The following is a 23,897-nucleotide window of genomic DNA, read 5'->3' as shown; positions in this document are numbered from 1 at the left end:
CTCCTGCTCCTCCTGGACTCTGCCCGAGCCAGCTGGGGGAGCGAGCAGGGGCCATGGCAGTCCCCTCTCGGGCTGGGGCCAGGTGAGCAGGGAGGCTGGGAGGACGGCCGCAGCACACGGGGTCTTCTGCCCTGTGCCCACTGGTTTTGTGTGTGTGTGTGTGTGTGTGTGTGTGTGTGTGTTCTGCCCTGTGCCCACTGGTTTTGCACCCAAGTGTGTATGTATGTATGTGTGTGTGGTTGTGTGTCTGTTTGTGTACTTGTGTGTCTGTTTGAGTGGTGAATGGGTGGATAGCTGTGTGTGCGTTTGTGTGTCAGTGTGTACCTTAAGTGCACAGTTTTGGGTTAGGGATCCCTTTGCATTCTTGGCCCACTGTGGTCCTGTGTAAATCTCTTGTTTTGGTGTTTTGTTTTGTTTTGTTTTTTGGTTGTTGTGTTTTCTATTCTCACTGCACTGCCCTTCTCAGAGACCAGCTTTGATTCTCTCTCTCTCTCTCTCTCTCTCTCTCTCTCTCTCTCTCTCTCTCACCTCACCCCCCCTGTTTTGGGCCACACCCGGTGTTCAGGGGTTGCTCCTGGCAGGCTCTGGGGATCATATGGGATGCCGGGATCCAACCCAGGGAATTCCAGCGTCTGCTGTGTGCAAGGCCCTACCACTGTGCTATAGCTCTAGTCCCTTATTCAATGTTTTTTTGTTAGTTTGTTTTGCAGGAACTCACCCATACAAGACTGTTGTGCTAACCCCAGACCCATGTTGTGTGCAGGGGGTCAACTCAAATAATTTTCTATCTTCTTCACCTTGGAGCCCTGAGGTGCTACTTAAGTGGTAGTAAAGAGCCATGGTCTCCAACTGGGTGCCCATCATGAGTATAAAAAGATCCAAGAATAGGGCCAGAGCGGTGGTGCAGCAGTAAGGCATTTGCCTTGCACGCGTCTGACCTTGCACAGACCTTGGTTCAATTCCCGGCGTCCCATATGATCCCCCGATCCAGGAGCAATTTCTGAGCACATAGCCAGGAGTAACCCCTGAGTGTCACCGGTATGGCCCAAAAACAAACAAACAAACAGACAAACAAGAAAGATCCAAGAACACTGATTTACACCCTCATTTTATCTGTGTATTTCCTTAGACAGAGAGAGAGGCACTCAGGGGTTACTCCTGGCTATGCACTCAGAAATCGCTCCTGGCTCGAGGGACTATATGGGACACTAGGGATTGAACCCAGGTTTGTCCTGGGCAGTCATGTGCAAGGCAAACGCCCTACCGCTGTGCTATCATTCTGGCCCCTCCCTATTGTAAATTTTTATTGGTGGTGGGAATATTGTACTGGTAGAGCGGGGGGTGTTCTTTTTATGACTGCAACCCAACTACAATCATATGTAATCGTGGTGCATAAATAAAGAAAAATATTAGGGGCCGGAGAGATAGCATGGAGGAAAGGCGTTTGCCTTGCATGTGGAAGGTCAGTGATTCGAATCCCGGCATCCCATATGGTCCCCTGAGCCTGCCAGGAGCAACCCGTGAGCACTGCCAGGTGTGACCCAAAAACAAAAAAAAAAGAAAAATATTAGGTTTTTATGATCATATGTTTTTGTTTGTTTTTTGGACCACATCTGGCTTTGCTCAGGGCTTACTGTGTTCAGATATCACCCTTGGCAGTGCTTGGGACCAAATGCAGTACCAGGAATTGAACCTGGGTAAACCCTACCCAAGGAAAGTGCCTTAACCCCAGTTTGTTTATTTATTTAGTTTGGGAGCAATACCCAGCAATGTTCAGGGTTACTTTTGGCTTTGCACTGGTGCTCCAGGGCCATATGGGATGCTGGAGATTAGACCTAGGTCAGCCATTTGCAAGGCAAGTAAGTATCCTCCCTGCCTGCTTGGTCATCACTCTGGACCCCACTTCTAACATTTTGTTTATTGACTTATTGTGTTTCTTGTGTAAATGATCATGTCATTATGCAATAATGACCATTTAGTCTCTTCACCATCAATCATTTGCCTGATGCTTTTTGTTGTTGTTGTTTTTACATTAGCCAGGACCTTAAAAATATGTGACAAAGTGAAGTTTCATAAAGAACAAGTTACTAAAGTTTCTTCACTGAGGAAGAAAATTTTGGTTTTATGTTTGGTTTGAGTTTTGGGTTTGGGTTTTGGGCCACACCCATAAATGCTCAGAGGTTACTCCTGCTCTGCATTTAGCGATCACTCCTGGCTGTGCTCAGGGTACTATACGGGATACCAGAGATTGAACCCAGGTTGGCCGTGTATAAGGCAAGTGCCCTGCCCACTGTACTATTGCTCCATCCCCTGGTTTCAGATCTTGGGTTTTGGTTCTTGGGTCATGACTGCAGGGCTTGGGGGCTGCTCCCTTATCAGTGCTCAGGATTCTTTTCAGCTGTACTCAATGAGTGGGACACACTTCCCCAGCTCCATTATTGACAATACATTTACTGTAAGTTAGTAGATAACCTTTCCCAGCATTTACCAGGTTAAAGGATTTCAATCCTATCTGGTTGGTTCCCAGCCAGCCATCTTGTTCATTCTTTTGTGGGGGGTGGGAGGTCACACCTGGTGGCACTCGGGTTATTCCTAGCTCTGTGCTCAAAAAGTCGATCTTGGCAGGTTCAGGGGACCATATGGGATGCCGGTGATGGAACCTGGGTAGGCCATGTACAAAGCAAACGCCCTGCCCACTGTGCTATCACTCCAGTCCCCCACCTTGTTCATTCTTTCACAGGGTCTGGGCCCCCAGAACAATGCACCTAAGCTTGGTGACTGCTTTTACACTTCTCTCTGCTTGTCACGCTTCCCTTCTGCAGGCCCAGGCTGGATTTGCTGTTTCTCCAGCGGTTTCTGCAGATACAGAAGGTCTTGTTTCCCTCTTGGTCATCCCAGAATGTCCTGATGTTCCTGACCCTTTTGTGCGTGGCCCTCCTGGGTGAGTGTGATTCATGTCTGGAAGGGACAGGCACCCCGGCTTTCTGTGGGGCCTTTCAGATCTCTGGGGAGTAGTGATGTGCCAGGAGAAAATGTTCCTGCTCCTTCCTTACCCTTCAACATTTCCTTCTCACTCCCCTCCCTCCCACAGAACAACTGGTGGTCTACCAGGTCGGCCTGATCCCCAGCCAGTACTATGGGGTCCTGGGAAGCAAAGACCTGGCAGGGTTTAAGAGCCTGACACTCCTGGCCGTCACACTCATTGTCCTCAACTCCATGGTAAGTTCTTCTTCCCAATTCTTGTCCTTCAGCCTAGTGTAAAGGAAGTGCCCCATGGGGCTTAACCACCAGGAAGCAGGAACTGTAGGGGTAGGAGTCTTAAGTCTCTCTTTTCCAAGAACTGGCAGTGAGGGGCCAGGCCAGGTTTTTTGTCTTACTGTAGGGCCAGTTGGGGCCCTTTCCTCAACTCTTGGGAGCTCCTTGAAAGTTGACATGAAATTCTGGTTCATTAAGCACTAGCAGAAGCCAGTGTTGCCCCTTCCATTCCCAGAACTCTTGCTGCATGGATTAGAGCTCCTTACACTGGGCTGTGCAGCCAAGTCTGGGGCCTCTGTCTGCTGCTGTCTGATCTCCTGGCCTCACTCCCAGATGCTTCTCTTCCTTCCTTCTACCTCCCACAGACTCTGACCTTTCTCTGCATTTTTCTGCATGATGGGAGTTTGCCACCTTCTTTCCCTGTAAGTGCTAGAATCCTTGCATGGCTGGGAGGTTGTGTGATTTCCCAGAGGCTGCAGTAAGGGCTCTGACCTGCATTGCCCCTTCTCAGGTTCTATGTCTTCCTTCCTTCCTTCCTTCCTTCCTTCCTTCCTTCCTTCCTTCCTTCCTTCCTTCCTTCCTTCCTTCCTTCCTTCCTTCCTTCCTTCCTTCCTTCCTTCCTTCCTCCCTCCCTCCCTCCCTCCCTCCCTTCCTTCCTTCCTTCCTTCCTCCTTTCCTCTCTCCCTCTTTCTTTCTTTCTTTCTTCTTTCTTTCCTTCTTTTTCTTTCTTTCTTTCTTTCTTTCTTCTTTCTTTATTTCTTTCTTATTCTTTCTTTTTTATTTCTCTTTCTTACTTCCTTTCTTTCTCTCTCCTTCTTTCTTTCTACCTTCCTTCCTTCCTTCCTTTTCCTTCCCTCCCTCCCTCCCTCCCTTTCTCCTTTCCTCCCTCCCTTTCTCCCTTCCTCCCTTCCTCCCTCCCTCCATTTCTCCTTTCCTCCCTCCCTTTCTCCCTTTCTCCCTTCCTCCCTTCCTTCTTTCCTTCCTTCCTTCCTTCCTTCCTTCCTTCCTTCCTTCCTTCCTTCTTTCCTTCCTTCCTTCCTTCCTTCCTTCCTTCCTTCTTTCCTTCCTTCCTTCCTGTCATATCCAATGCTGCTCAGGGATCACTCCTGGTTCCACACTTAAGGATCACTTGGCAGTGCTCAGGGGACCATACGGGCTGCTGAGAATTAACCCAAGACTGCCATGTGCAAGTTAAATGCCATACCCACAGTCCTACTGCTCCAGTCCTGCAAAATTATTTTTTTAAGTTGAAGAACCAGAGAAATAACACAGTGGATAGAGCACTTGCCTTGGTCATGGTCAGCCTTGCTTCTATCCCCGGCATTCCATACGGTCCCCTGAGCCTCACCAGGAATGATCCCTGAGCACAAAGTCAGGAGCAAACTCTGAGCAGTTCTGGGTGTGTGGGCCTCAAAAAAAAAAAGGCAAAACAGGGACCCGAGAGATAGCATGGAGGTAGGATGTTTGCCTTGCATGCAGAAGGTCGGTGGTTCAAATCCTGGCATCCCATATGGTCTCCCAAGTCTGCCAGGGGTGATTTCTGAGCGTAGAGCCAGGAGTAACCCCTGAGCACTGCCAAGTGTAACCCAAAAACCAAAAAAAAAAAAGCCCACAGAGGGTAAGAGTAGTCCCATAACTTGATGCCTTATTTATTTCTGTGACACTAGAGATTAAACCCACATTCACGAGGCAGATAGCTCTGCCCCTATCCTACATCCAGGTCCCCTGACATGATGCTTTCAACAAGCAGAGGTACTGAGTGCATGAAAGGCAACCCAAGTGGGCTGGGATGCTGCCAGCCCCAACAGGTCACAGTCTCCCCACTCCTATGCACCCTCCATTTCCTTCCTGCCTCCTCCTTACACAGCTGAAGAGCTTTGACCAGTTCACCTGCAACCTGCTGTATGTCAGCTGGAGGAAGGACCTCACCGAGCACCTCCACCGCCTCTACTTCCGGGGCCGCGTCTACTACACTCTCAATGTCCTGCGGGATGATATCGATAACCCGTAGGTACCTCTGTCCATCCTTGCTGCCTCCACCTGATCCCAGCCCACCAGGCAGCTCACACAGGGGAGCAGGCCCTTTTCTTTCTCCACTTCATATTTGGGGCTTCTAAATCAGGATCCCTTGGGGAAAGTGTCCTTGTTTAGAAAAAGTTAGAAAACCAGGTATAGAGTGACAGTCCAAAAGGTAGGGCATTTGTCTTGCACGCAGCTGACTAGGGCTCCAGGGCTCTGTCCTGTGCACCGATAAACAAAATGACTGCTCTTGTGTGGGTGTGAGAGCTGAGCACACGCTTCATGTGGAGGAAGCCCAGATTCTGTTCCCAGCACCACGTAGTGTCCCCCACCTACCCACCCAGCAAGCACTACTGGGGGTAATTACTCCCCCCCAAAACATAATCACAATATAAAACAGCTCTCAAACAGGGATCAGCCAAGGATTGTTACTTCCTTTTTTTTGTTTGGTTTTGGTTTTTGGGCCACACCCATTAACACTCAGGGGTTACTCCTGGCACTGCGCTCAGAAATTGCTCCTGGCTCGGGGACCATATAGGACCCCTGGGATAGAACCAAGGTCTGTCCTCACCGAGTGCGAGGCGTGCACACCCTACTACTGTGCTATCTCTCCGGCCCCATATTACCTCCTATTTTTTTTTACCTCGTATTTTAATGCTTTCGAGTCCCCAAGCCCTACTATGTCTTTCCATAAAATGGAAGCACATTTCTTCATCTGTCCACAGAGGACCTGGCTACCAGCAAGCCAACACCTCATGTTGCCAGGTTTTGCTATTTCTCCGGAGGATGCTGAAACTCAGACTATGAACCATTGGCTTGTTTCCATCTTCCATGTACCCTGAGATGCGGTGGCTCAGACGTGCTCCCCACTTTCACTAGCTTCCCCCAAGAAAGACCTTTCCTCCTCTCAAGCTCAATTTTTGTTGTTGTCATGGTTGTTTGTTTGTGGGCCACACTTGGCTGCGGGGCTCAGGGGTTACACCTAGCTCTGCACTCACAAATCGCTCCTGGCAGGCTCGGGGGATCATATGGGATGCCAGGAATGGAACCTGGGTTTGTCCCAGGTCTGCCATGTGCAAGGCAAATGCCCTACTGCTGTGCTATCACTCTGGCCCCTCAAGCTTAGTTTTACAGCAGATGTCCTGGGAGGCTACTGTGGTTTTGTTTGTTTAATTTGAGGGTGGTGGTAGTGGGGATGCACAGACTTCTAAGAGGTGCTGAGGGGCCTAGGAACCTCTTCCCAGAGGTTCTGGGTGAACCAGGACTTAGGACATGATGGTGCATCTCGAGCACTCATTGCTGGGATTTCCCAGGCCTCCAGGGCTATGCCAGTAAAGCTGTGAGGACCCTTTGTGGTGCTGGGATTGAACCTGCTCTGGCTCCTCTGCTATCTCTCCATCCTCTGTTCTGTTTTGTTTTGTCTTGACTTGGTTTGGGTTTTTTGGTTTTTTGTTTTTTGTTTTGGACTACACCTGGCAGTGCTTAGGGCTACTCCTGGTTCTACATTCAAGAATCACTCCTGATGGTGCTTTTTGTTTTGTTTTGTTTTTTGGAGGCCACACCCAATGGCACTCAATGGCTCTGTGCTAAAAAATCACTCCCATATGGAGAGATAGCACAGCAGTAGGGCATTTGCCTTGCATGCAGCCAGCCCAGGAGAGGGTGGTTCGATCCCCAGCATCCCACATGGTCCCCCGAGCCTGCCAGGTGTAATTTCTGAGCACAGAGCCAGGAGTAACCCCTGAGCACTGCCTGGTGTGACCCCCAAAAAAACAAAACAAAAAACAAATCACTCCCGGGGCCGGAGAGATAGCATGGAGGTAAGGCATTTGCCTTGCATGCAGAAGAACGGTGGTTTGGATCCTGGCATCCCATATGGTCCCCCGAACCTGCCAGGAGCAATTTCTGAGTGTAGAGCCAGGAATAACCCCTGAGTGCTGCCGGATCTGACCCAAAAACAAAACAAAACAAAACAAAAAATCACAGCCATCCTTCTCCTGGGGTTGCACTACTGTCCAATGAACGTCTAGTGAGGACAGTACTGCTAATGCCTAAACAACACATTGGCATCAGCTAGAGCTCTGCTTTATCTTGGTGCAATTTTTGGAAAAGTACCATGAAACCCCCCCTCTTTTCTACAACATGTAAACTTAAAGTAGATCTCGAGCCGGAGATGTGCTGTCTGCCATTTTTACCAGTAGATGGCGCTGAATTCTGTGATTCGTTTCTTTACTGCGCTGCTTCTCAGTTATTTTCTGACGTACCCCCACCCCTGCGAAGAAAGAAATACCCCCCCCCCTTAAAAAAGAAAAAAAAAATCACTCCCATAGGCTAGAGGGACCATATGGGATCCCGGAGATCCAACCCAGGTCAGCCATGTGCAAGATAATTGCCCCACCTGCTGTGCTATCACTCTGGCCTAAAGAGACCCATATTGGTGCCAGGGATTAAATCTGGGTGAGCCACATACAAGGCCAGTGCTTTAACCCATGTACTCTCTCTTTCGTTTTAATAGAGGTTACACCCAGCTTGCTCAGCCCATAGATTGTGTGGATCTAATGTAGACATTGTTCTACTTGTCGAGCTCTCTCCCTGGCCCCAAAGTGGCTGCTTCCTAGCTTAAGGTCTAGGCTACTTCCGTACATCGTGTCTCTCAAAGTGTCACAGCGACTGAAGCTAAAATGGAAGCAGGCCTTGGCTTGTAAAGAGGGTCCAAAGGAATGGGAAAAGGGGGCTATCTTCCCAATTATTTATAGTAACAGTTCATCTCCCCTCATGTTCTTTATTTATTGGGGTGGGGGTCACATCCAGCAGTGCTCAGGGATTACTCCTGCCTCTGCACTCAGAAATGATTCCTGGCAGGCTCAGGGGATCATATGGGATGCCGGGATTCAAACCACGTCGATCCTGGATCAGCTATATGCAAGGCAAACGTCCTACCGCTGTGCTATCTCTCCGGCCCATCCCCTTACTTTCTTATTTGATTTTGGCCCTGGACACCAGCCATTCTGTGACTATTTCTACTGAGGGGTAAACTGAGGCTCCAGAACCTATCCCTAGGGCCCTGGGGTCTCCATGCTCCTAGGGAGAGCAGGGAGCCCTTGTCTGATCTTGTCTTTCTGGCAGCACTGAAAGGCAAGGTGAGAATAAGGGTTGCTGAGCTGCTCCAATTCTGCATCTTGGCCTCAGGGACCAGCGCATCAGCCAGGACGTGGAGCGGTTCTGCCGGCAGCTCAGCAGCATGGCCAGCAAGCTGCTCATCTCTCCCTTCACCCTGCTCTACTACACCTACCAGTGCTTCCAGAGGTGACACCTCCCCCTACCCCACCCCAAGACTCCCAGAGCTTCCGCCAGTCCCCTGCGATCAGCTCTCCCAGGTCGGGTTCGAGAAGCATCAGCTTTCCCTCCTCCTACCTGCTCTCCTTGGAGCTTGCCTTCCCTCGGTGACTGGTGGTTCCTTACATGGGGATCCTGGTGCCCTGATACTGAGTGGATGCCACATGCCCCCTGGCAGGAGCAGGTGTGATGCAGCAGGCTGGGCTGGTCCACAGGGCATGGGGTCTGGGTCATGTTGACTTCGTCCTCTCTGTCTTTCAGCACTGGCTGGTTTGGGCCTGTGAGCATCTTCGGGTATTTCATCCTGGGGACCATAGTGAACAGAATGCTGATGGGGCCCATTGTGGCCAAGCTGGTGCAGCAGGAGAAGCTGGAGGGGGATTTTAGGTGTGTCTGTTGCTTGAGATTTCCAGACTGGCCCTACCCACTAAGGAATAGCCCCTGGATTAAGACTGTCTACTTCAGGGACTGAGGAGAGTACAGAGGTTAGGGCAGTTGCCCTAGCACAGTGATGGCTAACCTTTATGAGCCCGAGTGCCCAAACTGCCGCACAAAACCAAAGAATTTCCTCAAAAATGCCAGCACGTCCATCAAACCTTAATAACAAGATTTTAGTATCTAAAAACTATGCGGCACGCGCAGCTATCTTAATTGCAGACCTTCCCATGTAGCTGCAAGGCCTTCGCCATAGGTTCACCATCGAGACCTTAGGAGTTTGATTTTCTACATCCCAATGGGTTCTCCGAGTACCACCAGGAGTGATCACTGAGCACAGAGCCAAGAGTAAGCCCTGAGTATTGCCTGCCGAGTGTGGTCCAAAAGCAACACAAAATAAACTAGTTCAAATCCCACCTGTGTCAGGCACTAGCTGAAGGCATATGACCAGAGTCTAATCATGCCATATCATAGCAATGCCATCATAGCTCTGAAGGGGCCTCCTGGCTGTCAGGAGAACTGTCAGGAGTCCTCACTATGGTAGACCCTCATCAACATCCCTTGCTTCCCTCCCCACCATGTGCTTCAGATCCACCTAATGCCGTGGTCCGTGCCCTGTGACCCTGAGGAGGAGAAAGTGGGAATGTGCTACTCCCTGAGGGAAGGGGTGATCCCAAGTTGAAGGCTCCTGAAGACTTTGTGATCTGAGGCTCTGAAAGAAGGGATGGGGCTGCTCTGAGTCCATACACATTTCTTTTGGGCCCAAACAGGTTCAAGCACATGCAGATCCGTGTGAATGCCGAGCCTGCTGCCTTTTATCGGTGAGTGTGGGCTCCTCCCTCTTCCACCACTCTCTGTCCTTCCACCACTCTCTGTCCTCCTCATTGTCCTTCTTAATTTAGGGTCTTGCTTCTGAGGCCATAGCAAGGGGCAAGATTGTCTTTTCCAAGGATGAAATGGGTAAAGGCTTCTTTCTTTCTTCACTGGTGCTGTATGGCTTTGCCTCTGATCTGTGGTTTTGTTTTAGTTTGGTTTGGTTTGGTTTTTTTGGGCCACACCTGGTGACGCTCAGGCTGTGTGCTCAAAAATCACTCCTGGCTTGGGGGACCATGTGGGATGCCAGGGATCGAACCGTGGTCCGTCCTAGGCTATCTCTTGCAAGGCAGACACCTTACCTCTAGCGCCACCACTTCGTCCCCATTTGGTCTGTTTTTGTTTGTTTGGTTTTTGCCTGTAAAATGGACATCTGTCCCTGTGGGGTCCAAGGCTGCCCATTTATCTCTGACACAGGAGATAACTGACATTTTAGGAAATCAGGAGACCTCGCCCCTCTGAGGCCAAGTGTCAGGCTTCTACAGCAACATTGTGAAATCTCATTCCTTCCCTGGCCAAGACACAACTCTGTGTCTGTTTCCCGGAAGCCAAGAACAACTCTATATCTGTCTCCCTGAAGCCTTGTACTCGAACTAGAGCTTTAAAGAATGGGAGCTTGGGGTCGGAAAGATAGCATGGAGGTAACGCGTTTGCCTTTCATGTAGAAGGATAGTGGTTCGAATCCTGGCATCCCATATGGTCCCCTGTGCCTGCCAGGGGCGATTTCTGAGCATAGAGCCAGGACTAATCCCTGAGCACTGCTGGTGTGACCCAAAAATCAAACAACAACAACAACAAAAAGAATGGGAGCTTGGGGGCCAGAGGAGATTGTACAGTGGTTAGGGCTTTTTCCTTACATGTAGCCAACTTGGGTTTGATCCCTAGCATCCTTTATGGTTCCCAAACCTGCCAGGACTGACCCCTGAGTACCATCTGGGTGTGCCCCCAAAACAAAAGCAAACAAAAGAATGGAAGCTTGTCCCTTCGTCACTTGCCCAAGTAATGGGGAGAAATCCAGGCTCCCTGGATGGAACCTTGGCTTTTTAGCCCCTGCAGCAGTTGATACTTGCCACTACTTGAGGGCGCCAATAGGAGTCTCCCTGCTGGGTTTGATGGTGTGTCTAGTAGGGCTGGCCTGTAGCTTTTTCTGTTCATGAGACTTCGGGTAGTGGAAAATGACTGGTTTGTGGAGCTCCAAATGGGCTCTCCTGTGGGCTCTCTGACACTGTGCAAGACCTGAAATGTCCCCTTCTGTCCCCCTCTGCATTTTTTTCTTTTGACCTGGATAGCTTCTTCCCATCCTTAAAGTCCAAGTCATTACCTAGGAACTTTTGCAATGGCCACAAACCATAATTCTGAAACACACACACACACACACACACACACACACACACACACGCACGCACACACACGTACACACGCACACGCACACACACACGCACACACACACACATACACAGAGACATCCCTTGCTGACACTTTCTCTACTCCAGACAAGGCTGCACTGCATCCTCCTTAGGCCCTGTACGGTAGCATCTTGGGGCCTGAGAGATAGTACAGTGGGGCATTGCCTTGCATGTGGGACGCTCAATTCATCCCTATAGCTCCATATGGTCCTCTAAGCCACAACAGGAGTGATCCCTAAGCTCAGAGTAAACCAGGACTAAACCCTAATGTAAACCCTTAGTATAGGAGTAAACCCTTAGTACAGCTGGGCAAGGCCCAAAACTAAAAATGAAAACAAAAAAATAAGAGTACCTCCTCGCCAGTGGCTATGTCACCCTCCCCTTCAGCTGTCACTTAGCACAGAGCCTGTCACCAGGCGTACTTCATCTCCGAGGGTAGGTTACTGTAGGCCAGCATTCTTCATAGGCCTGACATTTTAGGTTCGGGAATTCTGACTCTTTACTTGTAGCATGAGTATGATTGGCTCCTTTTTACAGGCGAGGAAGCTGATTGTTTTAGTGTTTTGTTTTGGGGCCACGCCAAGTGGTGCTCAGGCTTACCTCTGGCTCTACATTCAGAGGTTAATCCTGTTGGGGCTCGGGGGACCCTATGGTATGCCAATAATCAAACCTGGGTGACTGCGTGTAAGGCAGGCACCCTACCCACTGTGCCATCCCTCTGCCTCCTCATTGGGGCAGTAACTGGGCAGAGCCAGGAGCTGAACAAGGTCAGCTCAATCTGTGTTCATTCATGAGGAGGTTGGATAAGCAAAACAGTGAGAGGGTGGTCTAAGCAGAAAGTATTTTGGGATGAAGGGTGTCGTTTTGATGGACTAAAAGATGGTATACTGAGAGACCAAAGATGCCCATGACCCAAGGCTCCCCAGACCTCCCAAACATGCCAGTCTTTCTTTCAGAGCTGGGCATGTAGAGCACATGAGGACTGATCGAAGGCTACAGATGCTCCTTCAGACCCAGAGACAGCTGATGGCCAAGGAACTCTGGCTGTACAGTAGGTAGCAGGACCCCTGCGGCAGGGCGAGGACCCACCATCCCTACTCACTCCTCCCTATGCTGACCCATGTTCCCATGGGTTAACTAGGGGGACAGCCCTGCCTATGCTCTGAAGTTCCGGGGGATGTGCCCTGCAGCTCCATCCAAACACAGGCATGGTTCCAGGGCTCAGCCAGTCTCTCCCCCACAGTTGGCATCAACACCTTTGACTACCTGGGCAGCATCCTGAGTTATGTGGTGATCGCCATTCCCATTTTCAGTGGCATCTACGGGGACCTGAGCCCCACAGAGCTCAGCACCCTGGTCAGCAAGGTGAGCCTCCTTCTCTTGCAGTTTGCCCACCTGCTCTGCTTCCTGCTTTCCCCTGGCCAGCAGAGACCACTCTGTCCCCTATTCTCTCCTGTCCAGAATGCCTTTGTCTGCATCTACCTCATCAGCTGCTTCACCGGACTCATTGACCTGTCCACCACGCTCTCCGATGTGGCTGGCTACACACACAGGTAAGACTGCATGCTAAGGGCACAGAACAGGCAGTTCTGGAGAAGTTGCTACTCGAAAACTGGAACACAGCTCTCCCCCCATGGACGGAAACCACCATTCTATATGAACGAAGCACAACTCTCACATGGATGGGAACAACTCTCCTCACAAACTTAAAAGCAAAGAACTGAGGGGCCAGAGTAATAGCATAGCAATAGGGTGTTTGCCTTGCACGTAGACCCAGGATGTACCCGGGCTCGATCCCCAGCATCCCATATGGTTCCCTGTGCCTGCCAGGTGCGATTTCAGAGCCTGGAATAACCCCTGAGTGTCACAGGGTGTGGCCCAAAAACAAAAAAATAAGAACTGGGAGGTGCTTTACCATCCCCAGGCCCTGATATGCCCCTAAATCCATCCCCTCAGGCTTTCTTTCCCTTCTTGCCCAGGATTGGGGAGCTTCAAGAGACACTGCTGGCCATGGCTCAGAAGTCACAAGGCGAGGAGATCCCAGACAAAAGCAAGTGGGACTTCGACCTGTGAGTCCAATGAGCAGTGGCATGGGGCGAGCACAGGACTGGGGAGCTAAGTGGCCCAAAGCCTGCCCTCTTGGCAGGCTGTAGAGAGCCAGAAGTGGGAGGTGGACACTGAATTATCCCATGAGTGAAGTGAGGCTCTTCTGGTGTCGTGTTCACTTGCCCTGTCCCCATGATGGAGGCAATCACACCAACTTGCTTGGCCTAAGAGAAACAGGAGCCCAAGTGGTGTCCAGAGAGATGGCTCCAAAGGCAAGAGCCAGATTTTGCAGGTGGGACCCCCCCACCTTAGAGCCTTGTGTGGTCTCCTGAGCATTGTTGGGAGCAACCCCCCTACCCCAACACTGAGTTAGAAGTGGCTCCTAGAACCAGAGCAATAACAGAGTGGTAGGGCATTTACCTTGCATGCAGCCAACCCGGGTCAGACCCAGGTTTGATCCCCAGCATCCCATATGGTCCCCCCCCCCCCCCCCCGAGCATGCCAGGAGCAATATCTGAGTGGAGAGCCAGGAGTAACCCCTGAGTGTTGCTAGGTATGACTCAAAAACAAAAGCAAACAAAAGAAATAAGTGGCTCCTGACTCTTGCAGAGTGGCACAAAAACAACTAACATGGTAGGAGCAGGAATCAGAGTACAGCGGGTAGGGTGCTTACCTTAAATGAAGCCCACCCAGGTTTGATCCCCCATATCTCTTACAGTCCCCTAAGCACCACCAGGAGAGGTGAAACCCTGAACCCTGCTGGATGTGGCCGAAAAGCTAAATATTTTATTTTATTGGTATGGTACCCCCTGCCTCCCGCAAGTCCAACAGACTGCCATGTACTGACCTGGAGGGACCTGTGGCTTCCCTTGGCCTTATTGGACCTAGCCCTGTCTGCAGGCATGTCCGTGTGTGCAGGCGTGTCTGTGACAGTTTTGTAATGTTTCTAGTCTGCATGCATATTGTGGATTTTTTTGTATTTATTTTTGTTTTATTTAAACACAGTAATTACGAACAGTTGGGCTTCAGTCACCAAAAGAACACCCCCCTTCACCAGTGCAACATTCCCACCATCAATGCCCCCCATCTCCTTCCTCCCAGATTTGTTGATCTGTTCCGTGCTCTTATATTGCTTGGACCTCACCATTCTGTGACTCAGTTTCTTCACCTTTTAGAACATCTGGTTGGAAACTCAGATTAGTAGTTATTTGTGGGGCTCTAGGGCTTGAGCAGGCACCCATCATTACTATGTGGGTTTGCTGGGGCTGCTGTAACAAAACTCCACAGGGGGGCAAGACAGACACTGGTGTTTTCATTCAGCTGGTGGAGCTATTATAGTATAGGGATAGGGTGCCCCTAGAAACGCTAAGTGTTACCTCAAAGCAAAAAAGAAAAAAATGACCAAGATCTTGGTATCCACATAGCTGGTGTTTCTGGAGGCCTCTCTCTCTGTGGCCAGCAGGGGGCTCTGCTCTCCATGTCCTCTCCAGGCCTGTCCTTGCATGCACTGCTCTGATTACTCTCTCCTCTTACTGTTTTTGCTTTGGGGGAAGCCGGTCAGGAAGTGCCCTGGGGCTACACAGCCCTAACTTTATGGGTCACTCTTAGCAGTACTAGGGCACCTATGCACAGTGGGTAGGGCATTTGCCTTGCCTTGCATGCGATTGACCCTGGATCCATCCCTAGTATTCCATATAGTCCCAAGCCGGCTAGGACTGATTTCAAAGCACAGAGCCAGGAGTCATCCGCCCTGAGCACCACTGGATTGGCTAAACCCCAACACCCCTCAAAAAGAAATTTGGGCTCCCAAATGCAAGGCCTATGCTCTAACCCATCTTTACACCATCTTCAGGCCATACTCAGTGATGCTCAGGCATCACCACCACCACCACCATGGGCCTCTCTGCTCAGGCAACCATGCAATATCGCTGGCATCGGCCACATGCAAGGACAGTCCTGTACCCCATACTTTCCCTCTGTCAACCCTCCCTGCTTTTAAAAACCCAGTAGTTATGTTGCATGAGGGACACCAAACATTTCTTTTTTTTTTTTTTTTTTGGTTTTTGGTTTTTGGGTCACACCTGGCAGCACTCAGGGCTTACTCCTGGCTCTACGCTCAGAAATGGCCCCTGGCAAGCTCAGGGGACCCTATGGGACGCAGGGATTTGAACCACTGTCCTTCTGCATGCAAGGCAAACACCTTACTGCCATGCTATCTCTCCGGCACCACATCAATCATTTCTAAAGCCCTCCTGTCTCCAAACACAGTCATATTCCGAGGTTCCAGGGATTGGGACTTCAACCTGATGTTTGAAGCTGTCAGTTAGTCACCACCCAGAGGTGACACCTGCAAGGAAAAGGTCCTCAGTTCCCTCTCCCTCAGGGTCCCAGGGGAGCCGGCCACAGAACCGGCAGACACAGCTTTCCTCCTGGATCGGGTCTGCGTCTCTGCCCCCTCGGCTGAGCAGCCCTTCATTCGGGACCTGAGCCTGAAGATCTGCGAGGGCCAGAACCTGCTTATCACTGGCAACACAGGCACTGGCAAGACGTCGCTGCTGCGTGTCCTGGGCGGCCTCTGGGCCAGCTCCCGGGGTGAGGACCAGTCGGACAAGCCTTCATGTACCCGGTCTCTAGTGCGGGAGAGGGCTGAGTGGTCTCAGGGAGATGCACAGTGGAGATTTCTGGGGATCTGCAGGTTCGGTGCAAATGCTGACGGACTTTGGGCCCCGCGGGGTGATGTTCCTGCCCCAGAAGCCCTTCTTCACCGACGGGACCCTTCGGGAGCAGGTCAGCGGGATCTGCCCCTCCCCAAATAGGACACACACACACACACACACACACACACACACACACACACGCACGCCCACACACGCACGCACGCGCACACACACACACACGCGCGTGCAGCATGTTAGCTCTCAGCGTAGAGCACTACTAGGCTGAAGGTGGGGATTGCCACCTAGTGTGTCATGCCCAGGAATGGCCAAACTCTAAGAACATCTTAGGGCCTGAAAGATAATACTGAGGGTATGGAGCTAGCCGCCTTTGCATGCTACTCACCTAGGTTTGGTCCCTGACATCCAGTATTATTGGTGTTATCCAGGACTGAACCCTAAGCACCGCAGGGGTGTGGTCCTGACACCAAAAAAAAAAAAAGAAAAAAATCGACAACATTTTATTAGCATCCCTGGTTTGAGCCTGGTACTCAGAGCAATCCCAGAGAGCAGTTACACTGTGAAGTTACAGGATGGATATTACAAGTATTTTTTGGATTCAGGGAGGCCTGCCTTCTGGGGTGCTTGCAGGTGGGTCATATGCAACCCCTTTCTCATCTGCCATGGGCTCAGGCTCTCTGGTTTGTGTTCTGACAGGTCATCTACCCACTGAAGGAGATCTACCCCGACTCAGGTGAGTGGTCTTTGCAGACCTGTCCTCCCTTTCCATTATCTCTGATCACTCAGGCTATGCCCCCCTTTCTCCACTATTTGGCGCTTGGGGAGTTCCTGACTTCCCCTCCTCTCCCAGGAGAGACCACAGTGCAGGAAGGGAAGTTCATCCAGGTGATCTGTCACTTTCCAGGTCTGGCCCAACTTTGCCCCCTGCTAGGCTGGGCCCAGTCGCCCTGATGCCCACAAAGAGCTGACTCTTGAAGGCCTCTCTGTCTTTTCAGGTTCTGTTGATGATGAAAGGATCATGCGATTCTTGGAGTTGGCAGGCCTGGTAAGTGGGAACAAGGACCCTAAGCCCACATGGTAGCATCACTGCAGGGGGTGTAATTGAAAGCTGTAAGACGGTCATTTGGGCTAAGCATTGATAATACAGTGGGCAGGGCACTTGCCTTGAATGCCGAGAACAGAGGTTTGATCCCTGACATCCCATATGGTCCCCTGAGCGCCACCAGGAGGGAATGATTCCTGAGTGCAGAGCCAGGAGTAACCCTTGCACAATTCCGGTTTGGCCCAGAAAATAAACAAAGGACTAAGTCTACCTTTTGCTGTTTTCGTTTATTTTGGAGATTTGGAGGCAGCATACTTGGTAGTACTCATGAGTTCTTCCTGGCTCTGCTTTTTGGAGGTCACTCCTGATGGTGCTCAAGGATTGAACCCAGGTCTCCTGCATGCAAAGTCAGCTCTCTGCCTGTTGCTCTTTCTCTCTCCCCAGCCTTAAGTCTGATTTTTTTCTTGCTAGTAAAGTCCAGCAGATCTAAACAGAGTAGTTTCAGGGACACTCATTCTCTCTTGGGAGATTGTCCCCAACCTCCGGGGCGGAGATTGGTCAATGTTGGGTGTTGGGTGAAAGGCTGCAGTCTCTCAGGATGGCCAGGGGCCAAGGCTGGGCTCTCATGGCTGTTGGTCCCTCTGGGTATATTGCAGTCGAGCTTGGTGGCCAGGACAGAGGGTCTGGACCAGCCGGTTGATTGGAACTGGTAAGACATGGGTTGGGGTGTTCCAGTACTGACCCCCTTGGAGAAGACAGTGGACTCCAGGGGCCAGGGTAGGAGATGTTTGTCTCTTGATCCCAACCCAAAGTCCAAATTTTCTATGTTCCCGTGGGCACCTGTTGTATGCCTCTGGGACTGAGTTTGGGCCTCAATCTGTGTGGACATCCTGGGGCCATTCTCTGTCGGTACAAAAACCATCCATTTCTCTCTGTCCCTTGTGTTAGGTATGATGTCCTGTCCCCAGGGGAGATGCAGCGACTGTCATTTGCCCGACTCTTTTACCTTCAGCCCAAATATGCAGGTGAGGAAAAGGAGGACAGGGCCAGGAGCCTCTGTGTTCCCTGCAGGTGAGGACATCTGGGGCCCTGCCCCTGAGCGACCACCCTGGAGTGTCCTCCAGTTGAGTCAGTCTCCATAGTGAGTGAAGCCAGCATGGAAAGGACCCACAATTTGATGCCACCTGAACCCCTAGTAGTGCCTGGCAAGGGCTGGCAGGACAGGACTTTTTCCATGGACCAAATATTCCCTGGACTCTGGCACCCTGGGCAGTGGCTGGATCTGTCTCTAGGAGGCTGAGGGATGTTTGTCCTATGGAGGACGGGAAGTGCCTATGTGCAGCCGAGCCTTCTGCCCCTCTGTCCCTTTTCCTAGGGCGGGGCTCCCACAGAGCAGCTTCTAGATTCCCCAGTGGTTGTGGAAGGAGCAGCTGAGGCGGGACTCAACTCCCCTCTTGCCTCTGCCCTCAGTGCTTGACGAAGCCACAAGCGCCCTCACCGAGGAGGCCGAGGGCGAGCTCTACCGCCTGGGCCAGCAGCTGGGCATGACGTTTGTCAGCGTGGGCCACCGACGCAGCCTCGAGAAGGTACCTGCACTCAGGACCGGCCTGTGGGAGGAGCAGGTGGAGGAAGTTGTCTGCTGGGGTGAAGTAGGGGTTGACAGACATTCTCAGTACAGGGCTTCTGACCCTGGCCTGGTGGCTTCTCTCCAGTTCCACTCCCTGCTTCTGAAACTCTACGGAGAAGGAAGATGGGAACTGAGCAGAATCAAAGTGGAGTAAAGCCAGGGTGCCGTTCACCACCGGAAGGAAGGAGAGTCAAGCTCAGAACAAGTAGGCAGGCCCCGACAGAGACCCGAGTGGTCCTGCATAGGAAGCCCGGTGACCAGCGGTGGTCCCCGGAACATGCGAGCCTGTGGAGTTCACCATCACCCAGAGTGCTGATCTCTCACATTACCTCACTCGGTGCTTTCTGAGGAAAAGCACACCCGCACTTCTCTGTACACAAATCGAGGGTCTACAAGAAATGACGGTGGAGCATGGAGCTGACAAACTTTTGGCTTTAACTGACCTCATACGTTTTATAACTTTTTTAACAAGGAAAATAATAAACAGTTATTTTTCTGCTATACCCTTCTCTACATAGAATGGTCTTTCCCGGATTTGTTGGTTTGGTTTGGGAGGTTTTTTTTTTTGGGGGGGGGGTTGGGCTATACCCAGTGTCAGTGCTCAGGAGTTATTCCTGGCTCTGCACTCAGAAATTGTTCCTAGCAAGCTCAGGAGACCATATGGGATGCCAGGGATCAAACCTGAGTCCATTCTGGGTCGGCCGCATGCAAGGCAAATACCCTACCACTGTACTACTACTGTGGTCCTCTTGGTTTTGCTTTTTGGTCACACCTGACCGTGCTCATGAATCACTCCTGGCTCTGTGCTCAGGGGACCCCAGGGGAGACCGGGGATCAAACCTAGATGCACTGCGTGTAAGGAGAATGTCCACCTGCCAGCTGTGGTGCTGCTCTGGCTCAGGGCCTTATTTAGGACCTTCTGTATACAGGGATCTTCCCTTCAGGGAGCTGCATTTCAACTCCATTTCCAACTGTTCCCAACCCTCTAGGGCTCATCTGTTTTTCTTGTCTTTCTGGGGGGGACTCCTCAGCAGTGCTGGAGACCACCAAGACTGTACCCAGCAGTGCTAGAGGACCATGCAGTACCAGGGATTAAACAGGCTGAGGTGGGGCTGTATACTCTAAACTATCTCCCCATTCCATTTTTGTTTTGTTTTGGGTTACACACAGTGACACTCAGGGGTTATTCCTGGCTCTGCACTCAGAACTTGCTCCTTGCAGGCTCAGGGAACCATAAGGGATGCTGGAATTCAAACCATCATCCATCCTGGATTGGCTGCGTGCAAGGCAAATGCCCTACTGCTTTGCTATCTCTCTGGCCCCTAGTCCATTTTTTTTTTAAATCTTAACCTCCAGGGAGATAAATCCTCTTCCGATAGTTAAACGAAGATTGAGATTTTTCAAATATAATTTATATTAAATAATAACAAGCTGAACAGACAAAACTCCAAAGCATAGAAGGTGGACAGTTGTTATTGTACACAACTCCAGTATCAGTTATTAGTCCTTAATACTAAATCCTAAATACTCTAGGCAGGGAGGGAGGTATGTGATTGAACCTAGGGCCTTACACATTCAAGGCAAGTTTTCTTTTGTTTTTGTTTGTTTTTGTTTTTGGGTCACACCTGGTGGCTCTCAGGAGTTACTTGGGGGATCATATGGGATGCCAGGATTCGAACGCCTTACCACTGCACTATTGCTCCGGCAACTTCAGATTAAATCTGCATTTAATCCTGTTTCCAGGGGCCACAGTGTTCTGCCTCAGTGCTTGGGGCCTTATGGTGCTGGGACTGTATCTGAGACTCCTGAATGCAAAGCATACACAGCCGTTTGAGTCTCCCCAGACCACTACTCTAATTTTTGTGTTGTTAGTTTATTATTATTTTGTTGATTGCTTGTTTGGGGGCCATACTGGCTGTGCTCCTGGGCCTGTATTTAGGGTTCACTCCAGCAGGGTTTAAGGAACCATATGCAATACCAAGGATCACACTAAGGTGGGCCACCTGCAAGGCAAGTGTCCTGCCTGCTGTACAATGCAAAATTTTTCTGGTCCTCAATCTTTTTTTTTTTTTTTTTTTTTTTTTTGGTTTTTGGGTCACACCTGGCAGTGCTCAGGGGTTATTCCTGGCTCCAGGCTCAGAAATTGCTCCTGGCAGGCACAGGGTACCATATGGGGCGCCGGGATTCAAACCGATGACCTCCTGCATGAAAGGCAAACGCCTTACCTCCATGCTATCTCTCCGGCCCCTGGTCCTCAATCTTTAATGATTTTTTTTTTTTTTGGTTTTTGGGTCACACTCGGCAGCACTCAGGGTTACTCCTGGCTCCACACTCAGAAATCGCTCCTGGCAGGCTCGGAGGACCACATGGGATGCCGGGATTCAAACTAATGACCTTTTGTATGAAAGGCAAACGCCTTATCTCCATGCTATCTCTCTGGCCCCTTTAATGATTTTTTGAAAAGTTTTCCCCCATCATGCTCTTTGGGTTCTTGTTGTGAAGATCTGGGATCACAACACATTTGGTCTTGGTGACTTGGGGGGTTGTACACTTTCCCAAGCCTGTGCTGCTTTCACACAGACCTGCTGGAGTCCTGGAGTCTTGCTTCCCAGCCTCTCCTCCCTGTTTATCCCAAACCCCTGTGGGAAGGCCTGGCTGTTGGGCTTCCTCCATGCTTGCATGCCACGGGAGAACTTCCATTCTTCTGGCTAAATTGCAACCAGCCAGAACAAAGAAGAGAAGGAAATGCTTTCACTGTGTTCATGGTTATTCTGCCTAAGTCACTCCTTCCCTGACATTTTTGAATAGAGATGTTAGAAAGGCATGCGTTTGCCTTACACACAGCCAATACAGGATGGAACCAATTCAAATCCCTGAGCCTGCCAGGAGCGATTTCTCAGCACAGCCAGGAGTAACCCCTAAGCGCTGTCAGGTGTGACCTCCCCTCCAAAAAAATAGAGGGTAGGGCTAGAAGAACCAGTGAAACAAATCCACGCACACAGCTGATGTTGAGATGGGAGGCAGTAATTTTCAGGAAGCTGGTCAGACAGAGCCCCAGCAGAGGGGAAGGAGCCCCAGCCACCAAAGGCTTGGGAGGTGATCATCAAACACTATACAGTTCTTGACTGTTTACCAGGGGCCTTGGAACTTTTGAGGGAGTTGCAGCCTGGTGGGGTTGGATTTCAGGGATTTGTGTTTGTTTGGGGGGCCATACCCATCGCTGCTCATGCTCTGTACTCTGGGATCACTCCTGACAGGGCTCATGTGTGGTGCCCAAGATGGAAGCTGAGATGGGAGCCTGCAAGGTGAACACCCAACCCACTGTACTATTGCTCCAGACCCCTAAGCTAGACTCTTCCATGCATTTCTCCCTTCCCCACAGAGTGCAGCTCCTCCACCTATGCTGTCCGGCTCTGTGACTGATAAGCCTAGCTCATCTCAGGGACCCCCAATCACCTGTCCTCCAAAAACGCAACTCCTCACAGGCAGCATGAGACCAGCTAAAGAGCTTCTTGAGCCCAGAGTTCCACTCTGACCTCTGAGTGGGGGCCTCCTTCTTTCCCTCGGGTCACCCCATTCCCATGCTGGACTCTCGTGTATTTCTCCTGTACTCTGGCTCTCGGGTAAGAGCTGGCAAGGGTTTGTTGAATTGCCCAGGTTGCTCCCACGGCCACTGTTGTATTTGTATTGTAGGTAAGATACTCAGGACCCATGAGCAAGTAGCAGGAAAGAGCCGGAAATGGGGATGATGTGGGCTTCTCCCAGGAGTGAAGAGCAGTTTCTTACAGAAAGGTGGAAGTGTTCTGTTTGGGAGGTAACAGGGAGGATGGAGGTGGTAACTTCAGGGCTCAAAGGAGGAGGGTCTTGACTGACAGATGTCAGCTTCCGTGCCTCTGCTGTTGGATTCACTTTTAAAGTGGACACTGATCATTTCAATTTAAATGTGACTCCCTAGGTTCCCTTCTTTATTGACTAATTGATTGATTTTTGGGAAACACCTGGCGATGTTCATGGGTTACTCCTGGCTCTGTGCTCAGAAATCACTTCTGGCAATCTCAGGGGACCATATGGGATGCCAGGAATCCAACCTGGTCTGTCCTGGGTCGGCTACATGCAATACAAATGTCCTATCACTGTGTTATCTCTTCAGTCCCCTTGGGTTCCCTTATGTTCCCCAGACACACACACACACACACACACACACACACACACACACACACACACACCATTTCAGCCACAAAGGACTCCTGAACCCCTCCCTGCCAATATCACATCCTGTTTATTCTTACTTGTATCTTTACATAAAATGGCACAGAAATCACAGCTTTCGAATTCCTAGAAGTTAGTCCAGTTCTATAATTCAACATCTGGTTTCCTTCTCTGTACATTATTTACAAGCCCGGGGCTCTGCTCTAACTCTTCAAACCAGTGGGGGGACGAAGACAAAGAACGGGGCAGGAAGCCGGCAGTGTGCACAGGTGGGAGGAGAAATCAGCTTCCGGTTTGGACTCAGAACCCCCAATCACTGCCTTCTTGCCCGAGATTCCCTGCAGAGGTGGGTGGGATGACAGAGGGAAACATTGGGGAACAGGGCAGGGGTGGCCATAAGCATGGGCAGATTCTCTCCTGGGCAGACCTGGGAAGCCCCCAATCCCTGAACCCACACCAGCTTGGCCGCCAGCTGTGGGATTTTTCAGTGCAGCCTTTTCACTCTTAGGATTATGCCCTGCTGTGGAACTATAGTGCCTGGCTCCTCACAGATGGCTGCCAGCAGGCTATGCCAAGCTCTGTGCTTTTGGCGTTCCTTGCATAGCTAGCCTGGGTTCTCCATGTCAGGACACATGCAATCTGGCAGTACTGGAGAAGCCCAAGGAAGGGAGCATTGCCCCCCTAGAAGAACATGAGCCCAGGGCCCAGGGCAAGGAATTGGCCTCAAGCTCCAGCCTTACATGACCCTTCGTGAGTCTGCCGGCCACAGGCCCTGGCCCACCGCAGCTGTGTACATGATCACATGCAGGGTTGGCACCGTGTGTGTGTGGACAGAGGTTCCTAAGGGGGATCTTGGAAGTCAGTGTCAGAGGAGGGCCAGGAGCAGGCAGACTTATCAGGGTTACTATGGACTTTGAGGGCGAGCTGGGGGCAGGAAATGCACCTTCAAACAGCAGAAGCCCAGCTTGGCCTCC

General features: G+C 50.9%; 1 protein-coding gene and 1 non-coding gene across 3 annotated transcripts; both read left to right on the top strand.

Moving 5' to 3' along the window:
• Nucleotides 1–19,129, top strand: ABCD4 (ATP binding cassette subfamily D member 4). 2 transcript variants are annotated; one of them, XM_049770539.1, is made up of 19 exons: nt 1–82; nt 2,823–2,941; nt 3,092–3,219; nt 5,123–5,262; nt 8,464–8,580; nt 8,872–8,997; nt 9,816–9,866; nt 12,281–12,375; nt 12,568–12,689; nt 12,786–12,877; nt 13,304–13,393; nt 15,754–15,962; nt 16,066–16,157; nt 16,742–16,778; nt 17,041–17,090; nt 17,744–17,796; nt 18,036–18,112; nt 18,558–18,673; nt 18,800–19,129. In XM_049770539.1, the coding sequence occupies exons 1-19, from the start codon at nt 54–56 to the stop codon at nt 18,866–18,868; spliced, it is 1,812 nt and encodes a 603-aa protein (XP_049626496.1). In that variant the 5' UTR covers nt 1–53; the 3' UTR covers nt 18,869–19,129. The 2 variants fall into 2 exon arrangements, with proteins under 2 accessions (XP_049626496.1, XP_049626498.1); XM_049770541.1 differs by lacking the exons at nt 1–82; nt 2,823–2,941; nt 3,092–3,219 and having other exon boundaries at nt 5,247–5,262; nt 8,464–8,579; nt 8,876–8,997.
• LOC126005321 (U4atac minor spliceosomal RNA) lies at nt 7,260–7,385 on the top strand. Its single transcript, XR_007494458.1, has one exon. It is a non-coding gene; the product is annotated as a U4atac minor spliceosomal RNA (small nuclear RNA).
• Nucleotides 19,130–23,897: the final 4,768 nt, after the last annotated feature.

Source organism: Suncus etruscus, chromosome 3 (assembly GCF_024139225.1).
Source record: "Suncus etruscus isolate mSunEtr1 chromosome 3, mSunEtr1.pri.cur, whole genome shotgun sequence".
NCBI classification, from domain to species: domain Eukaryota; kingdom Metazoa; phylum Chordata; class Mammalia; order Eulipotyphla; family Soricidae; genus Suncus; species Suncus etruscus.
Note: the sequence above shows the minus strand (reverse complement) of the source record. Positions and strands in the feature narration are given on the sequence as shown.